At 53.8% G+C, this 24,621-nt stretch overlaps 3 protein-coding genes across 7 annotated transcripts; 1 reads left to right on the top strand and 2 right to left on the bottom strand.

Annotated features, from left to right (window-relative positions):
• The first annotated feature begins 2 nt into the window (after positions 1-2).
• On the top strand, positions 3-1,534 carry mrps18c (mitochondrial ribosomal protein S18C). The gene is made up of 6 exons (XM_049737797.2): positions 3-286; positions 361-416; positions 499-582; positions 801-858; positions 942-1,001; positions 1,390-1,534. The coding sequence occupies exons 1-6, from the start codon at positions 214-216 to the stop codon at positions 1,464-1,466; spliced, it is 408 nt and encodes a 135-aa protein (XP_049593754.1). The 5' UTR covers positions 3-213; the 3' UTR covers positions 1,467-1,534.
• Positions 1,242-19,643, bottom strand: LOC125979500 (BRCA1-A complex subunit Abraxas 1). Of its 5 annotated transcripts, XM_049737783.2 has the most exons (9): positions 19,469-19,643; positions 9,522-9,644; positions 3,507-3,597; positions 3,116-3,152; positions 2,759-3,022; positions 2,587-2,697; positions 2,446-2,530; positions 1,969-2,080; positions 1,242-1,772 (listed from the first exon to the last, which is right to left on the bottom strand). In XM_049737783.2, exons 2-9 carry the CDS (start codon positions 9,570-9,572, stop codon positions 1,558-1,560), a joined length of 966 nt encoding a protein of 321 aa, XP_049593740.1. In that variant the 5' UTR covers positions 9,573-9,644; positions 19,469-19,643; the 3' UTR covers positions 1,242-1,557. The 5 variants fall into 5 exon arrangements, with proteins under 5 accessions (XP_049593740.1, XP_049593739.1, XP_049593737.1 ...); XM_049737782.2 differs by lacking the exons at positions 9,522-9,644; positions 19,469-19,643 and adding an exon at positions 3,880-4,221 and having other exon boundaries at positions 1,242-1,769; XM_049737780.2 differs by lacking the exons at positions 9,522-9,644; positions 19,469-19,643 and adding an exon at positions 3,880-4,206.
• A 1,926-nt stretch (positions 19,644-21,569) lies between these two features.
• LOC125979799 (homeobox protein Nkx-6.1-like) lies at positions 21,570-24,225 on the bottom strand. Its single transcript, XM_049738430.1, has 3 exons — positions 23,519-24,225; positions 22,351-22,526; positions 21,570-22,127 (listed from the first exon to the last, which is right to left on the bottom strand). The coding sequence occupies exons 1-3, from the start codon at positions 24,147-24,149 to the stop codon at positions 21,861-21,863; spliced, it is 1,074 nt and encodes a 357-aa protein (XP_049594387.1). The 5' UTR covers positions 24,150-24,225; the 3' UTR covers positions 21,570-21,860.
• Between the last annotated feature and the right edge of the window lie 396 nt (positions 24,226-24,621).

Genomic DNA, 24,621 nt, shown 5'->3' with positions numbered 1-24,621 from the left:
GCAGGCGAGATGTTCTTCCCTTCATTTTGCAAGCTTCCAGTCCGAGTGGCCTTGGGATTCATTGTTTTAAAGTTTGCTTCAAACATTGGGAAGGGAGTTGAAAGAAAGGGAAAAAATCATGAGGGGGAACAACGCATGTTTGCAACGGGGCCGTACAGGAAGTAGATAAGTACAACTTCCGAGTCGCATTAGGTCTTAAAAGAAAAGAAAAAAATGTTGCCTCTCAAGCGAACGTATTTCTTGTTTGGGGTCTTTTCGCGCCTCCGAAACGCGAGCAAAGCTGCAGGTGAACAACGTAACTTAGTGGGAAAAGACAATGTTGGCTGCATAATGCTAATCCTCAGTCTTGTTGTGTTGCAGCGTTGACGGGCAGGCCCGTTTCATCCGATGGCCAAGACCAAGTGAAAGACCACCCGGTGAGTCGCCGGCTGCTTCTTCGGTTTTGGACAACATTCGAGACATAACCACACGCTCGCCCCTTGTCTTCTGCGATGGCAGTTTGTCAGGATGAGCAATCCGTACAAGGAGCCGCACAAAGGCTGCGTCCTCTGCGACGTCACCGTCGACTTCAAGAACATCCAGGTAGGTGCCTAACCCTAACCTCAAGTCAGGCGAGCGACAACATCAGCGACTAGCCTTTTAAAAGCCTGCGCGCATGAAGTCTCGGTTCGGGGTGCAGAATGGCGACAAAACCAAAAGAGCACCTCACTTGTATGGTTCGTTTCGTTTCGTATTGCGCCCAAAGCTCGAAACCATGTCCGCTTTCTCCGTGGAAGTCTAAACGCGGTGTTTGTGTGCAGCTTCTGTCTCAGTTCATCTCGCCGCACACGGGAAGGATCTACGGCCGCCACATCACCGGTAAGGCCCGCCCGATGGTCCCACCGGCCCCGCGACCGGATGCGATTGGACGGGCAACCAACATACTAATGTCTTGATGCCAGGCTTGTGTGGACGCAAACAAAAAGAAATCTCCAAGGCCATCAAGAAGGCGCACGCTATGGGTAGGTAATAAGACACCACGCAACTTTTGCCACACGCAGCTGTCATTTTTTCCAGCCGTCGTTGTTCTGCTTTGGCTTCCTTCGCAAAGATTGGTATTCAAAACAAGCAACTTTCTCCAGCTAAACGCTGACACCGAATGTGAAACGGAGCCTCAGGTGGCCTGATGAACATTTGCACACCCGCAGTAGTGTGATGTGGTGCGGTGCAACACATGTAGACAAACAAAACTGGCAGGCAAGTCATGGCATTTCCTCTCCTTTAAATGGAATTCGCAGCTTGAAGCAGCAGTGCCACAAGATGGCGCTAAGGCAAAACAAAGCTCACTTCCATGGGCCAAACAAAAGAGATTGGCCTCTAAATGGTGTGCGCGTGCATGTGTTTGTTTAGGTTTCATGTCAGTGACGCACAAACATCCCGAGTTGATGCGGGACCCCAACATCTGCAGCTTCAAACATGTGGATTAGCCTCGCCTCGCCTCGCCTCAGCTCCTCCTTTTCGTCATTGGCCAATAAATGCAAAGTCAGAAAACCGCTGACGGTGCCGTCTTTCTTGACATCACTTTGCGGCGGCGTCGGCTTTGCGTCGCTTCCTCTTGGCTGACCGTTTGGCCGCCGCGACGGGTCGGCGCTTCATCTCGTCGCGCGCGGCCTCCAGCACGGGAAAGGCGTCGCGCGTCAGGGTACACGAGCCAAAGAGCGGCGAGCGGGCCACGAGTGCGCCGATGGCCAGCCGGAGGCGCAGGTTCCTTGTTGCGACGGCCACGCCCTCTGCTGGGGACAGTAAACAAGTGCATGGTGTCCACCTTTAGCCCACTTCTTCCAATACAGCAATAAACTCTAGAACGGTTGCTACAGGAACACAAAAGGCAACGAGGCTCGGGCGGCGTCGGCGACTTTCCGAGCGCCCGGCGCGAGCGCACTTCCCGATCCTGCCAAAGTGGCGCCGATTGATGCGTTTCAGATTCACCTTTGCTGGCCGCGGCCGACTCGCTGTCACCGAGCTTCTTCCTGAGGGCGCAAACTTCGGTGAGCGTCTTCTGCACGGCGCGCTCGCTGTCTGCCACGGCGCCGCACGCCCTCTGATTGGTCCAGGGAAGTGGGAGGGGGTCAGGAAGTGAGGACAGACAGCACAGCACAGCGGTTGTATACGGATGGCTTCCTCGCTCACTTTCTCCAATGCGAGTTTCAATGGAGCGCAAGAAAGGAAAAGATTTTGTCGTGATAGGCCGTCCCAACTGTCGCGTCACTCACTCACTCGGAAAGCGCTGTGACAACCAATGTGCTGTTTTGTCACTAAAAAGCCCGAAAAGCAAACTGAAATACTTCCCCTCCGGTAGCAAGCCAAAGGCTCGAAGCTCGTTCTCCCTCAACGTGAACGTAGCGAGACAAACGTCGAGTCAAAGCAGATAAAAGCCAAGTTTCTACGGCCGCCTGGCCGGCTCACCCGAAGCTCGTCTTGCAGCGACTCGTTCATGCCGTTGACCGCCTCCGCGTCCGCCGCCCGACCGCTGGCGTCCAGCAACGTGGAACTGGGAGAGCAAAGCAAGTCGGGAGCCCCGCACACCTCGGCGCCAGCGCTCCTTACCTGTGGCGGCCGACGGCGCGGCGGTAGCCCGGCGTCCGGCACGGCGGCGACGCTGTCCAGTACGCCCGATGGTCCAGCGAGGCCAAGTTGGTGACCACCACGGGGACCTGCCTTCGGACCACAGCATCACATCAGAATGACGTCATGGCACCGCCGCGACATCCTCCCTCACCTGTTGCCGGAGACAAAGGCAGAGTATTCGGCGCGGTGGGTGGAGCCGGCCTCCGCCAGCGCCGCGGGGGTCACCAGCAGGAAGACGGCGTGCGGCACGCGCAGCGCCGCCCGAAAGTTCTCGTGCACCGCTCTCTCACGCATTGTCATTCGCCGCTCAGAGTTCCTGCGTTGGCGGTACCACCCGATCAGGAGATCCCGATGGTTTCCCCCCAGGAGCCTGCCAAGCGCCTCCTCGTCCACCCTGCCCGCTGCGTCGTACCAGCTGCGCACACGCACACACGTCACAGAGTCATGACGTGATATTTATTTCTGGCCTCCATCCATCATGTGACGTGATCGTGTGGAGGGGACTCACGTGTCGAGTTTGTGGCAACACACGTGTTTGTGGACGCCTGCAACGCATCGCACGAGTTCAATGAATGAAAGTGGACATGTTATTTTTGATGTCAAAGTAGAACATTTGGATTTGCACACATGAAGTGTAATACCGTAGTAAAGTAGCACAACATGCCGAGGCGGCACTGAGCTCTTGGAAGAAAGGCAGCATAATAAAAAGGAATGCAGAGACCTGTGGCATTTCACAGTGTTCAAAGGTTAGGGCTTGGCTCAACATTTGGATGTCTCCATGAGCAGTTGTGAAGTCCCATTTCCACAGGGGCCGCCATCCTGCTTCATCATTAAGCTAGCAGATTGTGTGCGTGTGTGTGTGTGTGCGTGCGCTCGTGGCGTTTTCCTGCCGTGCTTACTGGACGTTCGGCGGAGGTGAACGTGGTCCTCTTGCGTGTCGCTGATGGTCACGTGCTCCTCCACGTGGTTCTCGCCAAGGATCAAACCTTCCTGCCCAACAAACCGACATCAAGTGCAGCTCAACAGGAGCGCTTCACTTTCACACGTCACAAGATTAAAACATGTTATTTCGCGTCAAAGTGCAATGGAGAGTGACAAAGACCGCAAGCACAAACAAACAAACACATATCACGACACGTCACTTTCCACGTGACTTTAGCAACCTAAACGAATTCAAGACAGCACTGTGATGCTAACTCGGTGCTCGGCCAAAGCCTGGACACGGCCAGCCGCTCCAGATACAAAGTGCCAATTGCTCGGCTCTTTCCTCACCACGTCCGAGTCTTTGTTGATGTGCTCAAACAATAAAGAAGACAAAACAATTCCGGGGATCCGAACCGAGGGCTCCGCCATCTTCTTTACGTTGCTGTGATCACTCGATCTGAGACAACGATGCGCGATTCCCGCGCGATCTTGCTCCAGCCACACGCGTTACCGCCACCTACCGTGTTGGAGTGTGTACCTACCATCCCATTATAAGTTTGACAACTTTACCTACTTCTTCCCACCAAACCTGTCGATTGTATTTTCTACAATCATTTCCTACTCTGTATGTAATATGAAAATTGGATGGCGGTATTACCAACAGCCTTTTTTTCTTTGAAACGCGTGTTTGAGCGTTTTGGGTTCAGCAGGTGGCGCCACACCACCACACATGGGTCACGTGACGCGCGCTTGCCTTAACAGGTCAAACGGTTGCGGCGGCGGCGGGCGGGTTGTGGCAGGCGGGCAGCGGGCGAGCGGGCGGGCAGCTGGCCGGGCTTTACTTTGCAACCCAGACACTTAAGAGTTTCTAATCAGCTTTGGAGTGATTGGCTCGTCACTACTCCCAATGCGGCAATAGCATGAGGGCCGGCGAGAAAATATTCATTCGCATGAGCACATTAGCTTCGTCAATGACTAAAAGTCAGAGTCTCGCCCCTCAAGGTTCTCACGAGTGTGTTGCATGCCTCAACGTTCCTCGACACTGGCTGGCGTCCATTCCATGTTTGTGTCCACAAGTTCTTTGCTATTGGATGACGCCCGTGCCCGGACACTTGCTGGTGACCACTCGGTTGTCTGTCTTAATTTGATTTACAGAAGTAAATGGAGAGGTTTTTGTTTTGTTTTTAATCATCATTTTCATGCTGGTTTTCCGACACTGGTGACCACTCTGTTGTCTGTCTTAATTTGATTAACAAGAGAGATTTTTTATTTTTATCATCATCATCATTTTCCTGCTGGTTTTCCGAGCGCAGCACAGGAAACATCAGCTTTGGTGTCTTTTCATTTCACAGCGCGGGCCCGCCTCGCACCCCGGCGGCACGGCCCCGCCCCGCCCCCCGCGCAGGCCCTCCTGATGGATGAAGTTTTAATGCTGCTCAAAGGATTCATTCTTTCATTCTTTGGTCGGTTTCACTTACTTGCTGGATTTGCATAATGGGCAAAAAAACGTCCCAGCCTCCTTCTCGCAGGTGAGGGGCCGCTGCCGCCCCCGGAGGTGAATCAAGTGGTCCAATCGGACGCTAACGAGACGTTGGCTGTCGGCCATCTTAATTGATTGGCGATCACTCGAGATGTCGACAGGGAGCGGCGGCGGCGGCGGCCGGGAGGACGCTCGAATCATTCTCCCGCCAGATTCATCATTAGCCGCCGAGGATGGGGTGCTGCGGGGGGGATACGGGGAGGGGGGCGCTGCGTCCTTTATCCCGGCCGGCGTGTTTTCATCAGCGGCGGGCGGCCCCGGTGAATTATTCAGATTTGTGCAAATGACGACTTTTCATTTTCCGCCGGCGCGAGTGGAAATTGAACGTGACCCCGGCGACCCGCGGCGATACGGCTGACGGCGCGTAAGGTCGGCGAGACGGCGCGGCGCCGCCGAGGCGGTTAACCCGCTTTGTTAACCCCAACCCGACCCGCGCTTGGCCTTTTATGAGCACGCTTTAAATATTCTTGACAGAACAAAAGCAATCGTGTTGGCACAGCGCCGCCGGGTCAGGGGGCAGCGCCCGACACAAGCCGCACTTACGGACAGGAAGTAGGAAGATGCTCGGCGAGCGTCACCGCGCTCGGCCCTTTGACTCGATCCTCGCGGCAGCGGCGTTTGTTAGCTTGCGCTGGCGCGGTTTGAATATGGGCGCGATAACACGTGCCTCGCCTTTGTCCCGACGCCCGAACGACTATTCAAAGTGAAACAAATGTCAGCGGCACGTGAAAAGACACAACAGTATGTCGCTGTTGTCGTCGCAGCGTGACACGTCTTGTGTGCTCGCATGTGTTAGCATGTTCTCACAGTGGCGTGTAGTCAGAGCGTGGGAACAAGCGCTGACGGCTGGTCACCGTGTAACCGACCCCTACGGACGGACGGACGGACGGGGGTGTAGTAACGGGCAAAGGCTTGTTGGGTGCGGTGTGACATTCATCCCCAGCTTTGGGCAAATGTCCAAGCCAAGGCTGCCAGGTGCAGCGTGTTGGCCAGCGTCGCCCGCCCGCCCGCTCGCTCGCTCGACGTCGGGGGCGGGGTCAAGTGGCCGTAATGGCTTCACGCGCGCGCGGCCGGGCTGATGGATGACACGCCGTGTAAACAGGAAGCCAAAGCGGCGCAAACAGGAAGTGAGAGCAGGTGTCTCATATTAAAAAAGGGAGGGCAGGAAAGACGCCCGGCGAGGCGACGCTTTTGCGCACGCTTCCTTCCGCCGCCCACGTCGAGTGGACAAAGTGGCGGAGGAAATTGGAGCGTCTCGTAGATGGCGGCACGTCGGCGGGCGCGGCGGGCGCGGCGGCTGCTGCTTCTGCCGCATTGCACACGCATTGTGCTAGCTGTGTTGCCGACGCGTGCCGTTGTGTTTGTTGTGCCGTGCCGTGCCGTGCCGTGCGCTCTGCCGATGCCGGCGTGTTGCTCAGGTTGTGCGTCTTTGCGCACCGGTCCGTCCGCAAGGCATATGCGGTTGTGTGTACTTGTTGCACGTGCGTGTCGGTGTAGTTGGGAGTGAGCAGCATGTAATTGAATTTGATGCAGCCTGGAACATTTCATTTGACGCCCCCCCCCCCCCCCCACCCCACCCATCACCACCCCCACTCCATCCCTTTCACGTGCACAGATCCCTTCATGACATATTTATTCTTTCTTCTATTTGACACTTTGTGGGTTTGGCCATTTTCTGCGTGTCTGTTTGTGTGCGCGTGTCACGTTTGCGCGCTCCTAATTTGTGCGCATGTGTTGGGGGCGGGGCTTAGCGCGGCGCATTAGGAGCGCGGATCAGCGCAAATGGTGCTTTTAATTTGGAGGGCCGATCGATGAGGAGACTTGAGCGTTCAATGAAGCTTCTGATGAGGTCTTAAGCCGCCCGGGCCCCCGGGGGCCCGAGGGGGAGCCCGAGGGCGGGGCCGTCCACGGGCCGTAATGAAGTGCGGCTATGCGGCGACATGCGGCGGCAAAATAGATTGAAGATGACGAGCTCTTCAAAGTCATTCCTCCGCCGTCCCGCCCGAGGCCCCCAACCCCGGGCCGCCCCACCTGCCGCGGATTTACGGCGGCGTTCCGGAGCGAGATGCAATTTTTATGACCTTATTGCTTTTCTAGCACGCTAATCGCTTAGCGTCTGCCAGCAGACATGTTGCCCCCCGAGACCGCCGCCGGGTCATCCCATCATTGCCTCCGCCCACGCGCACCGCCACAATAAAAGCCTCACCTTGCGTGTGTGTGTGTGTGTGTGTGTGTGTGTGTGTGTGTGTCCGCTTTCAAATCGATGGGTAACGCGCTAACGCTTCCTTCGGCGGGGAGGCCGCACCGATCGACGGACGATCCGTCGATCGATTGATTGATTGCTGTCAAACATAGCCGTGTTAGCATTAGCCACATTTCTGTTAGACGCGCTATTGATCATTAGGCCCACTCACGTGATGTTTAATCAATGGGTAATTGAATCATCCGGTCGCCGGGACAACCGTGAAAGGGGCGGGGCTACATGCCACCCACGTTTTTATGAGTTAAGGTCAGCAAAGGTGCACGGCGCGGTTGCCAACGGAATATTAGCAAAATGTTGTAACAATGCTCATGCAAGATTAACAACACACTAGCACAATGACATAGTTCACAAATGGTTAGCACAAGGCTAACGCAGGATTGTCACAATATCCGAAATTTGTTACATCATTGGCACGCTTAGCGCAATACTATCACAATGCCAGCAAATTGGAAGGCCGATGCTAAGGCAACGTTGGCACGAGGCTAAGAGAAGAAGCCCCGATTGTTGGCGCAATATTACAAATGCTGCCAATCCATACATACATACATAGCACAATGCTATTGCAACATTATTGGCAGAATGCTATACCATTGTTGATTGGCAAAGTGACACGCACAACCATAATTAGCATCAGCTCAACGCACCAGTGCAACGTTAGCACCGGGCGCCGCTCCGGCCCGCTGTCACGACAAGCCAAGGGCCTCTACGTTGCCTATTTTGAAGGTCGGCAAAGGCAAAAGTTGGACTCGGGTCACGCGAGCGCTCGCTCGCTCGGTCCGCGGTGAGCGTCGACCTCCGAGCTTCCCAGAAGCTAACAGCTAATGAGATTAGAACGCTAACCAAGCAGGCAAATGTTATTAAATCACGCTAAGTGCTTCTTAATTGATTGATGGCCGCTAACGAGCGCCGTCGCTTGGCCATGACATCATCTCGCATTCCCGCTCGGCTTACCCTCAATGCTGCAGCCGCCGCCGCCGCCGCCGGACACGTTTTGCTCCGTGAATATGTGTGCTCACATGACAATGCAACAGTGAAAGGTGTTTATTATTTGAAGTGATCTCATTTTTGTATTTATTGGAAAATGTGCGTGTGCATATGAACAGGCCCGTCCGTGTGCCTTTTGGTTTGTGGGTGTGGTGATATAAGTCGAGAACGTGCTGCAAAAGTGTACAATGTGCCCGCGAGCGTGTTTGTGTATGTACACAATGTGGGTCGTGTGTACATCAGGAGAATGTGTGTGTGTGTGTGTGTGTGTGTGTGCGTGCGCCCGCGCGCGCATATTTGTTAATTGCTTGTGTAGTGTGTGCATCCATCTGCGTGTGTCACATCTGCGGGTATGTGAATGTGTGCGTGGTTATTTGCGCACTGAATGTATGTTCTGCATGTGTGTGTGTGTGTGTGTATGCGTCCATGCGTTGCTTTTTGGCACGTCTGTGCTTTTCTCCGCGTGTGCGTGTGTTATGATTGGCCCATCTGGACTCTGACAGATTGTTAATGTTTCTTTTTACCATAAAAGTCCAATATCCCAGCGAGTCGACCAAAAGTACACGGCGCGTGTGCGCAAATGTGTTTGACCACACGCGCCGTGTTGAGACGCGCACGCTAGGCCGAGGTGGCGGCGGCAGCCGGCGTGTGCGCGTGCTCGACTTTTCTGTGTTGACTTCGCTCACGGCGAGTCTGACGTCAGACACGCAAGAGACACAAAAGAGGTTTATTTGAGCACGGCACACCGCGGCGGCGGCGGCGGCGGCGGGTGGGCGTGCGTGTGGGCGTGCGTGCGTGTGGGCGTGCGTGCGCCGCTGTTTTAAAAGCTCGCAAAGTCAAATAAAGCATCTTTGTCTTTGACTAGTGATGAGCGGGGCTGGCTCGCAGTCCAGCGCTTGTGGGTTTGAACGCCAGCTACGGCCTTTGCACGTGCTCGTTTTTAACGCTCACGTCGCAAAAGCGCGTTTGTCGAAATGTGGCAAGCGACCTGTCTGTCGCTCATTCGGTGCCTTTTGATGGGCTGCCGACCAGTCCGTTGTACATGCCTGACGCAAAGTGAAGGGAATGGCGACCAATCCTTTCCTTTGTTTGTCCGTGCAGCACGCGCACTGGCATGGAGAGGCTATTTGCGCGTGCGCCCTGCCATTGGCCGGTCGACAGGATTGTTTGTCTGCGAGCGAGCGAGCGAGCGAGCGCTCTTACCTCGACTGGCGAGCGGCCCGGCCCGGCCCGGCCCAGCCCATCCGTCGTCATTTGACCACGTGCCCATCGTCGTCGTCACGTGACCGCATGGCCGCCGTCCTCGTGGTCACGTGCTCACAAGACCTGTTGACCGCCACAAGTCAGACACCAGCTTCTGTTGCTCATGTTGCGCTTTTGTTTGCACCTTAGCGCGTATGTGCATTTGCATTTCAAACCAACAAAGGCCAGTCTGTGTGTGTGTGTGCGTGCGTGCGTGTGTGTAGAGTCGTCGTCGCCATGACGATGCGTGTTCATTGTCTCTTTGAGAACGAGGTGTCACGAGGTCATAGGTGACGAGGTGGTCATCAAGCTCCATTTTGCTTAATGGCGACGAGCAGAGTTGAGTGGGCGTGGCCCGAGGGTAACATCAACCCTAACCCCCCCCGTGGATATGTTTCATCTTTAATAGGTCGATTAATGCTAACGGCAACTCGGAGCGGCACGCCTCGCCCGAGAGCTGATGGTCATCCGTGACGGTCGTTCATGATTGGTCGTCTCGCCGCGTCTATTTCAACCTTGACGGGGCGGCGTGGAGGTGCTAATGAACAAGCGGAACGCTAATGAAGACGGACGGCGCCTTAATGCAACTACAGCGCTAAGCTTAAAAGCCACTTTGTCTTCTGCTTCATCTGCTCGCTAAAAGCGAACGCCGCCGCGCCACTCTCGACCTTTTGCGGCGGAGGGGCGGCCGGCAAAGTGAGAGGCTACAGTCCGGCAAATAAGAGCGCAGCCATCCATTAGCATAATGCCAAGTCAACATTGTCGCTACGCTAGCAGAACGCGCGCGCGTTACACTGACGCCATATTAGTAAATGCTAACACGGTATTAGCATAGACTAATGCGAACATAACAATGTCAGTGCAGATTTAGCACTCGTTAGCGTGTTTAGCTACAGGCCTGCTGATATTCGTGTGGTGCTAATGATGTATATACAATCTACTTTTGTGCCTACATCGTGCGACTGTTGCTGCTGTGTGCTACTAAACATTTGTTGCTAACCTTCCCTTAAGCTTATACTGCCCAAATAGCATTAGTGGCGGAAAGTGGCGAAAATCAAGTGTTTGTCAAAACTGGACAAGGTGCTTCATGCTGTGCTCATAATAATAATCGTGAAAAGGAGAAGACAACAGCTGCTGGAGAGCAGCTTAATGGGACACGTCCATCATTGTCAGCATGGAGATGTGAAGACGTGGACATGTAGACGTGGCTGTGAGTGTGTGTGGCTGTGTGGGGGAGAGGGAGGGAGGGAGGGGGCTGCCGCCACCGCCGCCACTGCCACCACCGCCACCACCGCCGCCACCACCGCCACCGCCGCGTGGGACAGATAACGCCGCTGGCGTTGCTAACGCCGTCTTGAGCGCTTCCTGTTTTTTGACAGCAGCTGTTTCACGCCTTGGTTTGTACGCTGACTAACGAGACTGCTCCCGGCCAACGGTCCCCCGACCCCGCCCATTTTATCTCCCGCAATCTGCACGACGAGGTTATCGCAAACGCAGAAATGGCCGACAATCTGCTGCCATTAAGATGCTCGCTAATGGCCCCTTTTCACAAGGCGCCATTTGATACACGCATGCACACGCAAACACGACGCATTGAACACGATTCTACAAAGCGCACGAGCAGAAAACATGGTGCGGCGGTCCACAGGTAGCACAAGACACGACGCTCGCTACTTTTCCAATTCACGATTCCGTGCAAAACGGCAGGCAATAAATTGTCCACGCTGGCGCTGCGCAAAGATAACAAAATGTTGCTGAGCTCAATGGCTCGTGTTGTGGCACAAAGACCAACATGTGTTGATTGACAGCTCCTTTGTCCAGTGACCACGCCCACTCCCCCCCGGAGCAATAAAAATGGCCACCCTCCGTCATTTGTTATCCCGCTAGGGCGCTAATTAGCCGCCACAACAAGAGCATTGTAGCCAAACGGCGGGGCACGCCCCCACTAAACGCCTGCGCTGCGCCGATACACTTGTTGTGAGCGCCTTGTTAGCGCGTCGCCACGCCGACAGCGCGACAACGGCCTGAGACCACAAAATGCGCACGAGGTCTAACCGTCGGAAAACACGCTCATCTGTAAGACTGTAGTGCGCAGTGTGTGTGTGTGTGCGTGCGTGGGTGCGAGTGTATGCTGTCTGTTTTACTGTGTTTGTGTAGTGTAGAAAATTTGGTGTGTCACATTCTGGCATGCAGGTCTCGTGTTGTGCGCGTATTGCTGCAGACGAGCGTCAACGTTTGTGTATGCAACTTTGTGTTCTTGGCGTGTTGTCGGCGCTCATGCTAATCCACATTTTTATTTATGCGCCGCTGTGGGGATGAAGGCAACATTCAATTTCATTTTCATCCTCGCTGACTCGCTCGCTTCCTTGCACACGCACGCACACACACGCACGCACGTGCGCACCAGATAGGAATTGATGACTTTGTGCCCAATGTGCCCATTTCAATACAAGACAGCTGAACACACGCTCACACTCAGACTACTTCCTGTCCTCCTTCTTGTACTTCCTTCCTGTTTGCTTGTCATGTGGCAAACGTGTAATGATCCTCCTCCTCATCCTCATTCTCATCCTCACGTTAGCCATTCATTCACAAGCAGTTGAGCCACGAGTGACTGCGAGCGTTGTTGATCATGTCCAAAAAGTGGTGATGTTCTGTGGTCAGCTGCTTTGTGCCGTCACCTGATCTCCGGGAATCCCTTGGGGTCCCAGGCAGCAGTGACAGTGAGGATCTGTGTGTGTGTGTGTGTGTGTGTGTGTGTGCGTGTGCGTGTGCGAGGATGCTAACGACTTTGCAAGGTCGCTCATTAACTTTCTGTGAGCACAAGCGTTAACTTTATTATTGACTAGACAGGATACACAAGACGCAACCTCTGACATGCACACTCCATCTATACGCAACCAACACACACACCAAATGGTAAACACTCCATTGACACGCACGCAAGTCTCAAACAGCAATCGCACACACGCACACATTATATTTCCACACACACACACACACATGGGCAAAGCAACAACTCAACACGCGTGGAGAGAAAGTGAAATAATACGACAACATTCGTGACAAGTTCACGGCGCGCAGAACGTCTGACTGTGACTAGCGGCACGTGTGACATCATGCGCTGGAGAATCGATGGGGAAGCGAGCTCGCGCTGCGCCAACGTCGCTGACGTACGAAGGTCGATGCCGTCAACGCTACCGGCCCGGCCCGGCCCGGCCCGCTCTCTCTCCCTCCCTCCCTCCCTCCCTCGCCAATGAACACGGACAACGCGTTGGACAGGCCGGCGCCTCCACTCTGGCTGCTGTCACGCGCTTGCCATACGCTCGCACGCCTCACCCCAAGCGCTATCACACGCATGCGCACGTGCCTCTGACCTACATGCTCACTTGAAGGTCACAAGCGCACGCGTAGTAACGCACACACTCCACACACACACGCATCAACGTAAAGATGCTTTCGCTCACGGCACGCACGTGCACGACGAGGCCACGGCAGGTTTGAGTGCACGTGGTCTGGACAGCGGCAGGATTGGCGCGCTGATGAGGCACTCTGGCGCCCGCCGAGTCCCACCCCGAGCGTTCCGCTGTCGAGGCTAACGGCCCCCCGATGGCGCGATGACATCATAAACGCGAGACCTCCCGTTCGAGCCTTGCCGCCAAACGTCCTTAAACGGCCGCCGCGCTCGCTAATCGCCGCCAATTGCCGTCGTCCTTCTTGACATTTGTGGGTGAACGCGGGGGGGTTAGATACCTGTCACTTTGTCAAGGACACCGCCGCAACCACAAGTGTGTGTGTGTGTGTGTGTGTGTGTGTGTGTGTGTGCGTGTGTGTGTGCGTGTGCGTGCGCTTTTGTGTATGCTGGGATTCAAACCTGCTCACTCAACTAACTGCGCACACACAAACAATAATGTACGTGGGAAAAATGACAAGGGCAACGTGAGAATGCGGCTAACGCGGTTCATGTGCTGAGCGCCATGTGACATGCGGCAACTTTCCCAGCATTCACCACTGGACGTGGGAGGTCGCGACCCCCCCCCCCCCCCTCGGTAGACGTGAGGCGTGTCATCATCAAACGTTAGCACAACATTCTCACTAACTGCACAAACCCCAACGCTTGTTGTGATTAGCATCAAAGACACATTGAAAGCACAAAGAAAAGAAACACAAAGATTATTTGCATGCTGCTAATGGACACAATTAGCCCACAAAGTGGCAGTGTGTGTGTGTGTGTGTGTGTGTGTGTGTGTGTGTGTGTGTGTGTGTGTGTGTGTGTGTGTGTGTGCGTGTGCGTGTGCGTGTGTGTGTGTGTGTGTGCGTGCGTGCATGCGCATACTATGTGAGCGTGCGCATGGTTTACACAGCTTGGCGGCACACATGGCGCCGGAGCGTTGAAGGCCAATTGTAATATTTGGACAAGTTTTCAAAGTTTTGGCAAGTCCCAGACAGAAAGTTGGGGAGGGGAGGGGAGGGGGATGGGGCTACAGGGCATGTCTTTAAAAGCGTGTCATTTCCTGACACGCCGCCCGCGTCACGCTCAGCGGGTCGGCGCCGGGTCACAAGGACGGACGGCCTGGCCGCAAACACGCTAGCTTTTTAAAGAAGGATTGGTCGCCGCTCATACTTCCTGCCCTTGTCTGGTTTTTAGCATTTTTGCAAAAGATGCATTATTCCGTTATGCTATGTTGACAATGTAAATGACAACAATCCAAAAATAAGACAAAAGGACAAAAATGGCAACATTGTACTAATGCACTGTGAAAGATTCTCGTTAGCATTTTGAAATGCTGTGCCAGCGTGGTGATATTGTTCTGTTAGCGTGATGCTAATGTTGCGATAGCATCGTGCCAACGCAGTACCACCATGTGCTCGCATTTTCGTCGAAGGTTGGTATTGCGCGAGCGTCGTCGTTTCGCTCCCCTTGCCTATGCGTGGCAAAGGCCTCGCCGGAGTGTCATTAGCGTAGCGCTACGTTCCCACCTCGGCGGCGTCGGGACGTAGACGATTAAGGAGGAAAGCGGCAAGCAAAATAAAAGCTAACGACGACGTTTACGGAGCAGCTGCAAAAAAGCCGCCGACGCGCTAACGATCTTCATTAAGTCGTTAATCGCGGTGACATCGCCAGCGGAGGATTACGGGGCGGTCCCCGGCGGCTGGCGGGAAACAGGATGCGCCAGGCTCCGTATGAATCCAAATGAGGAAAAGTTCATTTCCTGTTTGAAGACGAGAGATGACTTCCCCGATTGGGAAGAAAGAGGCGACGATTCCCGGCCGGCCCTCTTTCCCTCCATCCCTGCCTGGCCGGCCAGCCAGCCAGCAAGCGAGCGGGCGGGCGGGCGGGACCCCGGCACGGCGCTCCCGAGCTTTCCCGCCGGAATTGACGGCACGCTGATTTATGGGCCTTACTGCGCCGCATAATTAATTTTATGCATATGACTTCCTTTACAATTACCATGGCGACCCACGCCACGTACATCAAGGTTTCCTTAATTGCACATTCATCACGCAAAGTCCCTAAAGTCGCGTGCACGAGAGGCTGGCCGGCCGGCCGGCCGGGCCCGGACATCCAGAAACGGGGAGCGGGCGCACCGCTGGAGGAATTGCGCAAGCTCACGGTGGGCGGAAAGCCAATGGCTCCGAGATGGCTCCGAGATGGCTCCGAGATGGCTCCGAGATGGCTCCGAGATGGCTCCGAGATGGCTCCGAGATGGCTCCGAGATGGCTCCGAGATGGCTCCGAGATGGCTCCGTCATGGCTCCGCCATGGCTCCGCCATGGCTCCGTCATGGCTCCGTCATGGCTCCGTCATGGCTCCGTCATGGCCTTTGCTGCAATTGCTTCATTCATCCAAATGGGTTTCCCGGACCTCGCTCGGCATCCATTGCAATGTTTTCGATTTGCTCCCTCAATTGGACTCCAAGCTTTGTCTCCATTCAACAAAGTCCACTGTTGCTTGCTCCTTTGAAGCGGCAGCGTCAATTCAATGAATCCCGGAATCAATTAAAAGGCAAAGACCGCATATTGTGAGGTCCGAGCAAAATTGGAGAAGAAAAAGTCATCGATGTCGAAATCGCAGTTTGCAGTTTGCTTAGGAGCGATTTCATTCACTTGATGAAAGGGGAACATTTGAAGCGCAGGCGACGAGGAACGTCAAGCTGATCAAGTGTTGAATAATTGAACTCACCCTGGAACACCATGATGCGGAAGATTGGAGCATGAATGTTTGATGGCTGGCTAGCCGGCGGATGGATGGATGGAGGGAGGGATGGAGGGATGGAGGGATGGAGGGAGGGAGGGAGGGAGGGATGGATGGATGGATGGATGGATGGATGGATGGATGGATGGATGGATGGATGGATGGATGGATGGATGGATGGATGGATGGATGGCTCGCTCGCGTTGGGGGGGGGGCACGTGTGGGCCGGGCCAAGCCACGGCGACTTCAACAGCGGTCCAGTTGGCCATTGCGTGCGCCGGCTGCCAATCCAACCCCATCTCATCCCATTCTGTGGCCCCAACGCACCGTAGCGGATTCAAACACACGTGCGCCGCCGGGTCTATTCATCACGCCGGGTCCCGACAGTGACGGATGGTCCCTAATGGGGGGGGGGGGGGGAACGCCTCTCCCCCACGTTGACAGGCGAGCGACACGCAAGTGCCGCGAGCGAGTGCGGCCATTAATAATGGCGGTGTTCCACCGGTGTCACGGGCGTGTGGCCGTAGTCACGGCGCGTGATCTTTAATCAAGTGCGCGGCGGCGAGCGCTAATGAAAAGATGGCGCCCAAATTGGAGGCGTGCGCTGGCCGCAGCCACGCGTGACACCGGCCGCCGACCCATCTGCGTGAGCGGTAAGCGCGTGGGGGCGTTTCCACGACAACTCATCATCACAAGCCCATTGACACCTGCGGCCCCTTTTGGCCACCGTTTGCCATGCCGCTCGCTGCAATGTTCATGCACCACGCCGATGGGATTGGGAGCATTTTTGCCATGTCAAAAACAATTTGCACTTTTGGAAGTTGCTCATTATTTGACTTGATGGACGGAATGCAAGGCGACGTTTGTCGCCTTTCACGCGACTTTGCGGCGTAAAACGTTGAAAAGCTTTGGAGTGTTTTCAAATCCAATTGCCACGCTAATGACAAGAGCCGCAGAGCGGCTAATCCCCGAGCGACGCCACGCTCGGCGTGTGGTTAGCGGGAGGCGGAGCTTCCCCTAATCACATTGCGCCCAGCTAATTGACTTACAAAGCGCAGTCGCTAACTGGCGCTGGTGCTAGTTTGTCCGTCCGTGGCGAGACACCTTGAGCGAGCAAGCGAGCGAGCGAGCGAGCGAGCGAGCTTGATGCTAAGCCTGGCAAACGAGTTCCTTCACCACCACAACGTGACTTTTGCCTTCTTAACAACTGCTCAGCGTTTGCCCACCGCAATAAGAACAAACGAGAAGGAGGAGACGTGCTCGTTAGCCAGCCAATGAGAGGCGGCGGCGGCGGCGGCGGCGTGCCCCCATCGACGAATGCAACTGAAGTGCAATTAGCGTCTATTGGCCTCAATTTGGCTCTATTAGCAGCGCGGTCACGGTGACCAGCGTCCGCCACTTTGTCTCCTCGGTCGGTTAGTAAACATTGGCGGGGTGGGGCGAGGCGGGCCGCCCCTCCGAGCGTGTCGTCACGACCCCCCCCCCCGAGCGTGTCGTCACGACCGCCGGGGACCATCGGGACCATCTGCCTTAACTCCCTTTAACTAAGCCGCCGCCCACTTGCTTTAAGTCGCCCACCGCCATCTGCGCTTGCTCTTTTGTGCGGGCTGCAGCGGCGTTCTGCGACCCCCAGCTACCATTATTCAAACACAACCTGTTAGCAGCACTCATTTATTCATTGCCTTTTCACTGACACACCCACCGTGACCTCTGAACCCCGACATCCTTTGACTCGCTACACTGGCGTCAACCCGCCAACTGCCGCCGTGTATCACCTTGTAACCATAGCGACGGGTCATCAATACATTAGGAGACACTGTGAGTTCCCTTCAAAATAAAAGCCTGATCATCTTGGCCAAGATGCTGACTGGCGTTGTCAAGGTGCTCCATTTACTCCAAGCGAGACGCCAACACAAACAAAGACACAAAAGGCACACCCTCGTCATCTCGTTCCACGGTGACGCTTTGGACGTTGAGAAAAGGGGGCGTGGCTTGGGCCCAATCACCCGCTAACTGGGCCCTTTGAGCGTCATTTTGTTGCTGTTGAGGAGGACGAAGTCGGCCGATGCGAATGTGGCTCGGGAATTTCCACCGAGGCTTGCGCGATCTTTTCAATCCTCCGTTTAGCAAATGTGAGCCATTGATCCCGCAATACGGATGCCCGTCAGGAGCCTCGTCACGCATGTCATTGCCAACGCGCACGCACGCGGACAAACATGCACACTTGCGCAGTGTGTGTGCGTGTGCGTGCGTGCGTGCGTGCGCGCGCGCGCGGACACAAAAATATGATTGGCGCTCATCCACCTAAACACACATTTGGGTGCACGTCACGTTAGCTTCGTTAGCATGCAAATGTTTAGCTACGTGCGCAAAATGTCCAAACAAGGCCGCCGTCGTCTTCTTCTTCTTGAGTTCAATGACGCTAACGAGCCTTTGATGCTCTCAATTTGCATCATGGACCTCTTCATCTTTCCGCGCACACGTGTGTTAAACAGATTCACGGCCGCGCACAGTCAAAGATGCTAATGGACGGCGGAGGATGAAGGTGTGCGCGCAGGGGTCAACAGGGTTGCACCAGCCGTCAAGAAGGCGCTGATGGTGGCCACGGAGACACTGTGATGTCATCACCATCATCACTAAACACGCACGCACGGCCCGCGACACAGGAAGAAGCCGTGCGGCGACAGGAAGCAGTCAGGGAGCGAGCCGGCGGTCACCGGGTCGTGAGTTCACGAGGTGTGCTAGTGGCCTTGCGGGCGGAGCTTATCGATCCCGGTGAGTGCCTCTTGGCAAAATGTCAAAGGTGAGCGTTCCTAGGAAGCTTTCAAAGCACCGGCGACCCTTCGCCTGATCAATACGGCCAGACCCGTGATGTCATCCTGCGTGGTGTGACCCGACGTTCGGAAAGGAGAAGCAAATGTTTGCGGCTTAGGCTAGGCTCCTCCTCTCCATGTCGAGCCCAGCCCAATCACGTTTCTTTCCCTTGCCCCGATGGCGGCAACGTCTCTGAGGCCTTCACGCGTGGCCGCAGTTGACAAGGTTTGACTTTTTCCTTCCGGGACGCCGACTTTAACGGCAAACGATATGAATTCATTGAATTCACAAAGAATGCCCCCACGCACACTAGCACGCAAAGGCAGCTAAATCTCAAGTCACGACCAAGCGCACCCAAATGCGCATACGTTAGGAAATGAATGTGCACTCAAACATACAAAGAAATGTACACACGTATTCGTTTGACCAGCCTTTTATTATTACGACGACTACAATTAATAATAATAATAATAATGATGATAATTATTATTATGATGTTTTCTTTATGAATATTATTCTAGTCCGGGTTCAATCACGCTTGTTAGTTTTTAATCACATTTCGTCAGCCTCATCTCGTTTTTATCTAGTCAGGTTTGACCGCGAGTGATCGATGAGGTCCTCTCGGAGTTGCCCGACCAAGCAAGCAACCAAGCAACCAAGCAAGCAAGCAAGCAAGCAAGCAAGCAAGCAGGCGACCAAGCAACCAAACAACCAACACGACACGACACGACACGACGCGCCGCGCCTCAGTTTGCCCAAATTCCACTGCGCCCACAATTGCATCGCCAAGTACATGTAGTGAGTTCGCTTAACGTAGGAGCATTGTATGGCGCAAGTGTCATGCGCCGTTGGAAAAGAAACCCAACCACTAGCAGCAGCAAACTTTTTTGCTAACTTACCACGACAATGGCTTTGGGGTGAACTGCGACGTGTCTTTGGGGTTGTTTCCATGTCTTCCACTGTAAGCAAGCATAAGGACTTTTTTTTTTTCCTCCACTTTCATGTAGCGAAAATGTGTCCATTTATCACGGTGTCTCTTTCTCCGCCGTTGGCACTTAACAAACGTTATTTTCCCCGTGGATCTCGCGAGAGCTTGATCGAGACAGTGCTAATCGACATCAACAATCATGGAATTGTCTCGTGAACTAAAATATATGAAATATATAATATAATATAATATAATACATATAATATAATGCGTTGAATATGTTTTAGCCTAGTCTTTTGAATTAAACTACATTTCCCTCCCATGTTGAACATGCATATTGTTTATTTATGGAAATTTGAGCTTCCTCTCGTTTTTGTTTGGTTTTGTGTTTATAAATCACAAATGCACGCCAAATAACCGGCTCCACTCCTGCTGCTTGACTTTTGTCCCCCGCTCGCCCCCCTTCCACGGCAGCAATGAAGTCCCAAGCAACCCCGTTATCTATCTATTAGCACGACGCATGGCGTTAACAAGTTTCGCTGAATGGCGCTTAAGCGCAGGGGGCGGGGCCGCCAAAGCTTCGGCGGTCATTGGCTGAGCGATTGCCCCCTGCTGACTCCGCTCACTTGCCCGCTTGCCCACTTGCCCGCTTGCCCATTTGCCCGCTTGCCCATTTGCCCGCTTGCCCGCTCGCCCAGTCACCTCAACAAGGCCTGTCTCCCTCCCTCCCTCCCTCCCGCATGCCACTGCCCGTTCGGAGCCTTTAATCGGAGAAGCCGGCCGTTAATGGCGCCGCGCTATTTGCATAGAGATGAAATACGGCGCGGCGTTAAGCTTGACGTGACTTTTAAAAGATGATTGAGGGCGTTATTAGGGCTAGGCTAACAGGTTATTGCAGTGCGCCGGCCGGGCGGCTAAGGCACAAAAGCCTGCGCTGACCTTTCATTACCTAGCCCCGCCCCCCGCAGTCACCCCCGCCGTCCATCCGTCACCGAGAGGCCGCGACCGCCAACGTCGCCGCCGCCGACGCCATCCATCACTTTCACGTCCCGGCCCGGCCCGGCAAGAGGGCGGGGCCAAGCGATCATGTGACAAGAGAGACGCAAAAGCAACAATGAAGGCCGATAAGCGCCGGGAGACGCCCACTTCAACGCCCGCCGGCCCGCCCGCGGCCCGCCCGCGGCCCGCGGTCCGCCCCCCCGGGCGCCCGCACACAATGGCCGGCCAACAGGTGGCACACTCGCCAACCGCTCACAGGTGGCAGCCGAGCAATCGCAGAAGCTATTCCTGCCAGTTGAACTCATTCCATACAGGCTCCAAATGAAGCTCTCAAAGACAATTGCTTCGTGATAACCAATTGCAAGAACAAGTGCTGCTTTGCTTATTTCATTCCCGCAACATTTTATTTCATCATAAAGACGTGTTTTAGTCTTGAGCGACTATCAACATCATTCATGCTTTTAAACTTCCCAAATGTACGCCGCATTTGATGTCGTTCCTCCTAAATGTAACGAGAGACACCATTTTTGGATGACAATTCGGTATTTGTTTTGGAATGCAAACAGGAACATCTCTTTGTCTTACATTATTTTTGAGAAACGCTACGAGATCAAATGGATGCATGGCTGCGCGTCGTCATTCGCGAGCAAAAGAAAATCGGAGGTGCTGGTGACGTCACCTCGAACCAAATTCCAATTGTTTGAAGACGCTCTACTTTGCTTTCCATGGCCGTGGCCTCGTCACGTCACGAGCGCGTCACAACACTCCAAACTTTCCGCAATTAACATCATTAGAATTATGCTCAGAAGTATTCAGCTAGTTTTATCGTTATTCACAAATCGATGACATATAAAAATAAAATATACATTTCAGCAGAGTTGTCTTATTAACGTGACACGGCGCCGTTGAGCCCTAAATAATCATATTTCATTATTACTAATAGTCTAATCCGATCTAAAAACATTCTGTGCTCATAATAATCAGCAATGGAATTATGGGCCCAATGAGGAAATATTTTTAGGATCATATTTTTTTTTCTGCGCAAGAATAACGATCATCATATTTAATAACACTAAGAGTAGTAAAGACTGTTTATTGAGTGAAAGTGCTGACGTTACATGAATTAAATTAAATTGAATGACGTGTTGCGTTCACGTGTTTGAACTCAGGAATAATCGTCAAAACAAGCATCATCGTCGCAACAATAATAATAATAACAATAATAATAATAATAACAATAATAATAATAGTAATAATAATAATAATAATAATAATAAAGCACGTGTGTGTTTCTATGTACAATCCCAACCGTATTTACAAGTCAAACCAAATGGAAAAATTCTTTTTTTTTTTTTCTTTTTCTTTTAAGAGGATGAGCCGCCTGGTTCGGGTGTGTGCACGACGACGAGCGCGTGCTTGTGGAGGAGGCCGTTGAGGTGGGGAGGTTCGTGGTGGGGGGTGTGGTCAGGGTCCAAGGGTTTGTCGTAGTCGTCGTCGTCGTCGTCGTCGTCGTCTTCCAAGTCCGTGCTGACCTTTAACCTTTCCGTCTGCGAGTCCTGCTTCTGCTTGGCGGAGGCCATCTCGGCCGCGTGCTTTTTCCGCCATTTCGTGCGACGGTTCTGGAACCACACCTGGCGCGTGCGCACGCATGCACCAACACACGCGTGATCATTCATCAAGAGTCAAAAAAAAATCATAGTCTTATAGAGTGGCCGAGAAATGTGGACGCCGCGCCGCACAGCACTGCACCGCGCCGCGCCGCGCCGGGTCGCGCCGTACCCGGCTGGCCTCCGACATTCTGACATGCACTAGCTCCTAAATTGGGATATGCGCGCGCGCGCGCGCGCGGCTTACCTTAACCTGGCTCTCGGTCATCCCCAGAGAAAAAGCGAGTCGCGCACGTTCTGGTCCCGCCAAATATTTGGTTTGTTCAAAAGTTTTTTCCAGAGCGAAAATTTGCTGTCCGGAGAAAGTTGGTCGCGTGTGTTTGCGCTTGCCGTCCTTGCCTTCCACCAGAACGCAGCTCTGCTCTGAAACGCAACACAAAAAGCAAATAAATATAGAGATAAATAAAAACAACGCACTGGACTCAAATAGCGATCGACATCATGACCAGGATCATCCACGACACACTTTTCATCTCGGTGTTGTTCACTTTTTCATGATGATGATGATTTTGGTCTCGAGCGATCATGAAAATGCTTTCCTGCCTTTGCCCTTCGACAACATAAATCCCAAATTGCAAAACAAGATGAAAGTCGAAATTTTTATTCTTATTTTTTTTAACGACGCCGATCATTAGGAGGATGATGATGATGATGAGTCATCAACACGTAAGCAACTTCGCGAACATCATCGTCACTGTCAGTCTCTATTTTGTGTGCTTTGCCCCGCACAGATTTCCGCTGGCCAACGAATTATTTGGATGAAGAAACATTCAAAGTACCTATTTTGAACACTGCAGCCGCAGCACCTTCATGAAAATACGAATAAACATTTGAACTACTTTTCACACCATCGTCAACATTTTCGTTTTGCTCTGCCGCAGGCCTCAAACCAATCTGAAGTCATTTATTTCCAAAAATAAACAAATGTTTGCAGTTGACTATTTTCGCCGTACGAGACCCGTATTTATGATCATTTTGAAATAACATTTTGATATTCATCTTCACTTTTCTTTTTTCCCTCCCACAGCCCCCAAACGCAACTGCTTTTTAAAATCCGAAATATAACGGCGACAAAATAATTTCAATGTCCGTCAAAGATTGTCATTTCCTGCTTGCGTTATAATTTGCAATTAAATAGAGGAACTATTTGGCGGGGACATGAATGAAAACGCGTCTGAAATGTAAAATGGATGTTACAATGCTAGCCATCCTGTTGAAAACAATTCAACTGAAAAATATGAGAACCATCAAGACGGTACAATGAATGATAAATAATAAAATAATAATAATAATTATTATTAATTATTATTATTATTATTATTATTATTATTATTATTATTAGAAACAAGACTCACGGGGCGAGCATGACGCGAAGCGCGCGTCCCTCCAGGTCGTCCCCTGCATGACCCCCGGCCAGAAGATGGGGGTCCTACCGGGCAGCTCGCTTTGCAGGGGCTTGGGGTAACGGACCATGGCGGCGGCGGCGGCGGCGGCGGCGGCGGCCGCCGGCGAGAAATAGAGTCCGGCCGAGGGCAGCGGCGGTGGTGGTGGGCTGAGGCTGTCGAAGCGCGGCTGCAGGGCGCTCAGGACCCCCATCGAAGCCGAGGAAGGGGCCGCGCGGGGCCGGTTGAGGATGTCGTTGATGCCGTGGGGCGTCGCCGACGAGCACAGCTGCGGCGAGCCCAGGCTGGAAGACTTGAGGCCCGGCGACGCCGCCGCTGCCGCCATGCCGCCCGGGTTGGGCGAGGTGGTGGTCGGGGACGCGCACGATGAAGCGGCGGCGGGTGCCCCGGCAGACGGCAGCGGGTAGGCCGGGTACTGGGACTGGGACTGCGACTGGCACCTAGACCGCGGCCGGGGAGGTGGGGTTTGCACGTCAGCCGCCATGCCGTGCAGGGCCGCCAGTGGCGGGGTGAGCCGAGGAGGTGAGAAGCCGCCGCCGAGGCGGGATGAGATGTCCTGCATCGCGGGAGCCGCCGCGAACATCGTCCGCTCCCTGCCTGCGCCGGCGACGGGGCAAAGTCTGCCCGCCGCGCAAGCGACCACCGCGGCTCGGGGTCAGGGGGCGGGAAGTGTGTGTGTGTGTGGGGGGGGGAGCTGGGTGGGGGGGGGGGGGGGGTGCGAGGGGGGGTTCAGTGATGTGTGTGCGTGGGGGGGCTGCCAGAGATGAGCAAGAGAACGAAGAGGAGGAGGCCTCCTTCAACAAGTTGGAAAAGTGACGTCCTGGAGCCTGAGGTGGAGGGAACGGAGGAGGGCAACTTTGTGCTCTCCCCTGCGTTGATTGGACCGCCCCACGTGACGTCACGTGAAACGCTCTGCCTTGCTATCGATTTGTGATCACAATCAGCATCTGAAGTCATTAAGCAGCGAAGGGGAAAGTCATTACTACTGGAAGGCACACTTTCAAAATAAAAGTCATCAGCGCCTTCCCATGAGGCTTAATTCATATTAGGCTTCT

This window comes from Syngnathus scovelli, chromosome 13 (genome assembly GCF_024217435.2).
Source record: "Syngnathus scovelli strain Florida chromosome 13, RoL_Ssco_1.2, whole genome shotgun sequence".
NCBI lineage: Eukaryota > Metazoa > Chordata > Actinopteri > Syngnathiformes > Syngnathidae > Syngnathus > Syngnathus scovelli.
Note: the sequence above shows the minus strand (reverse complement) of the source record. Positions and strands in the feature narration are given on the sequence as shown.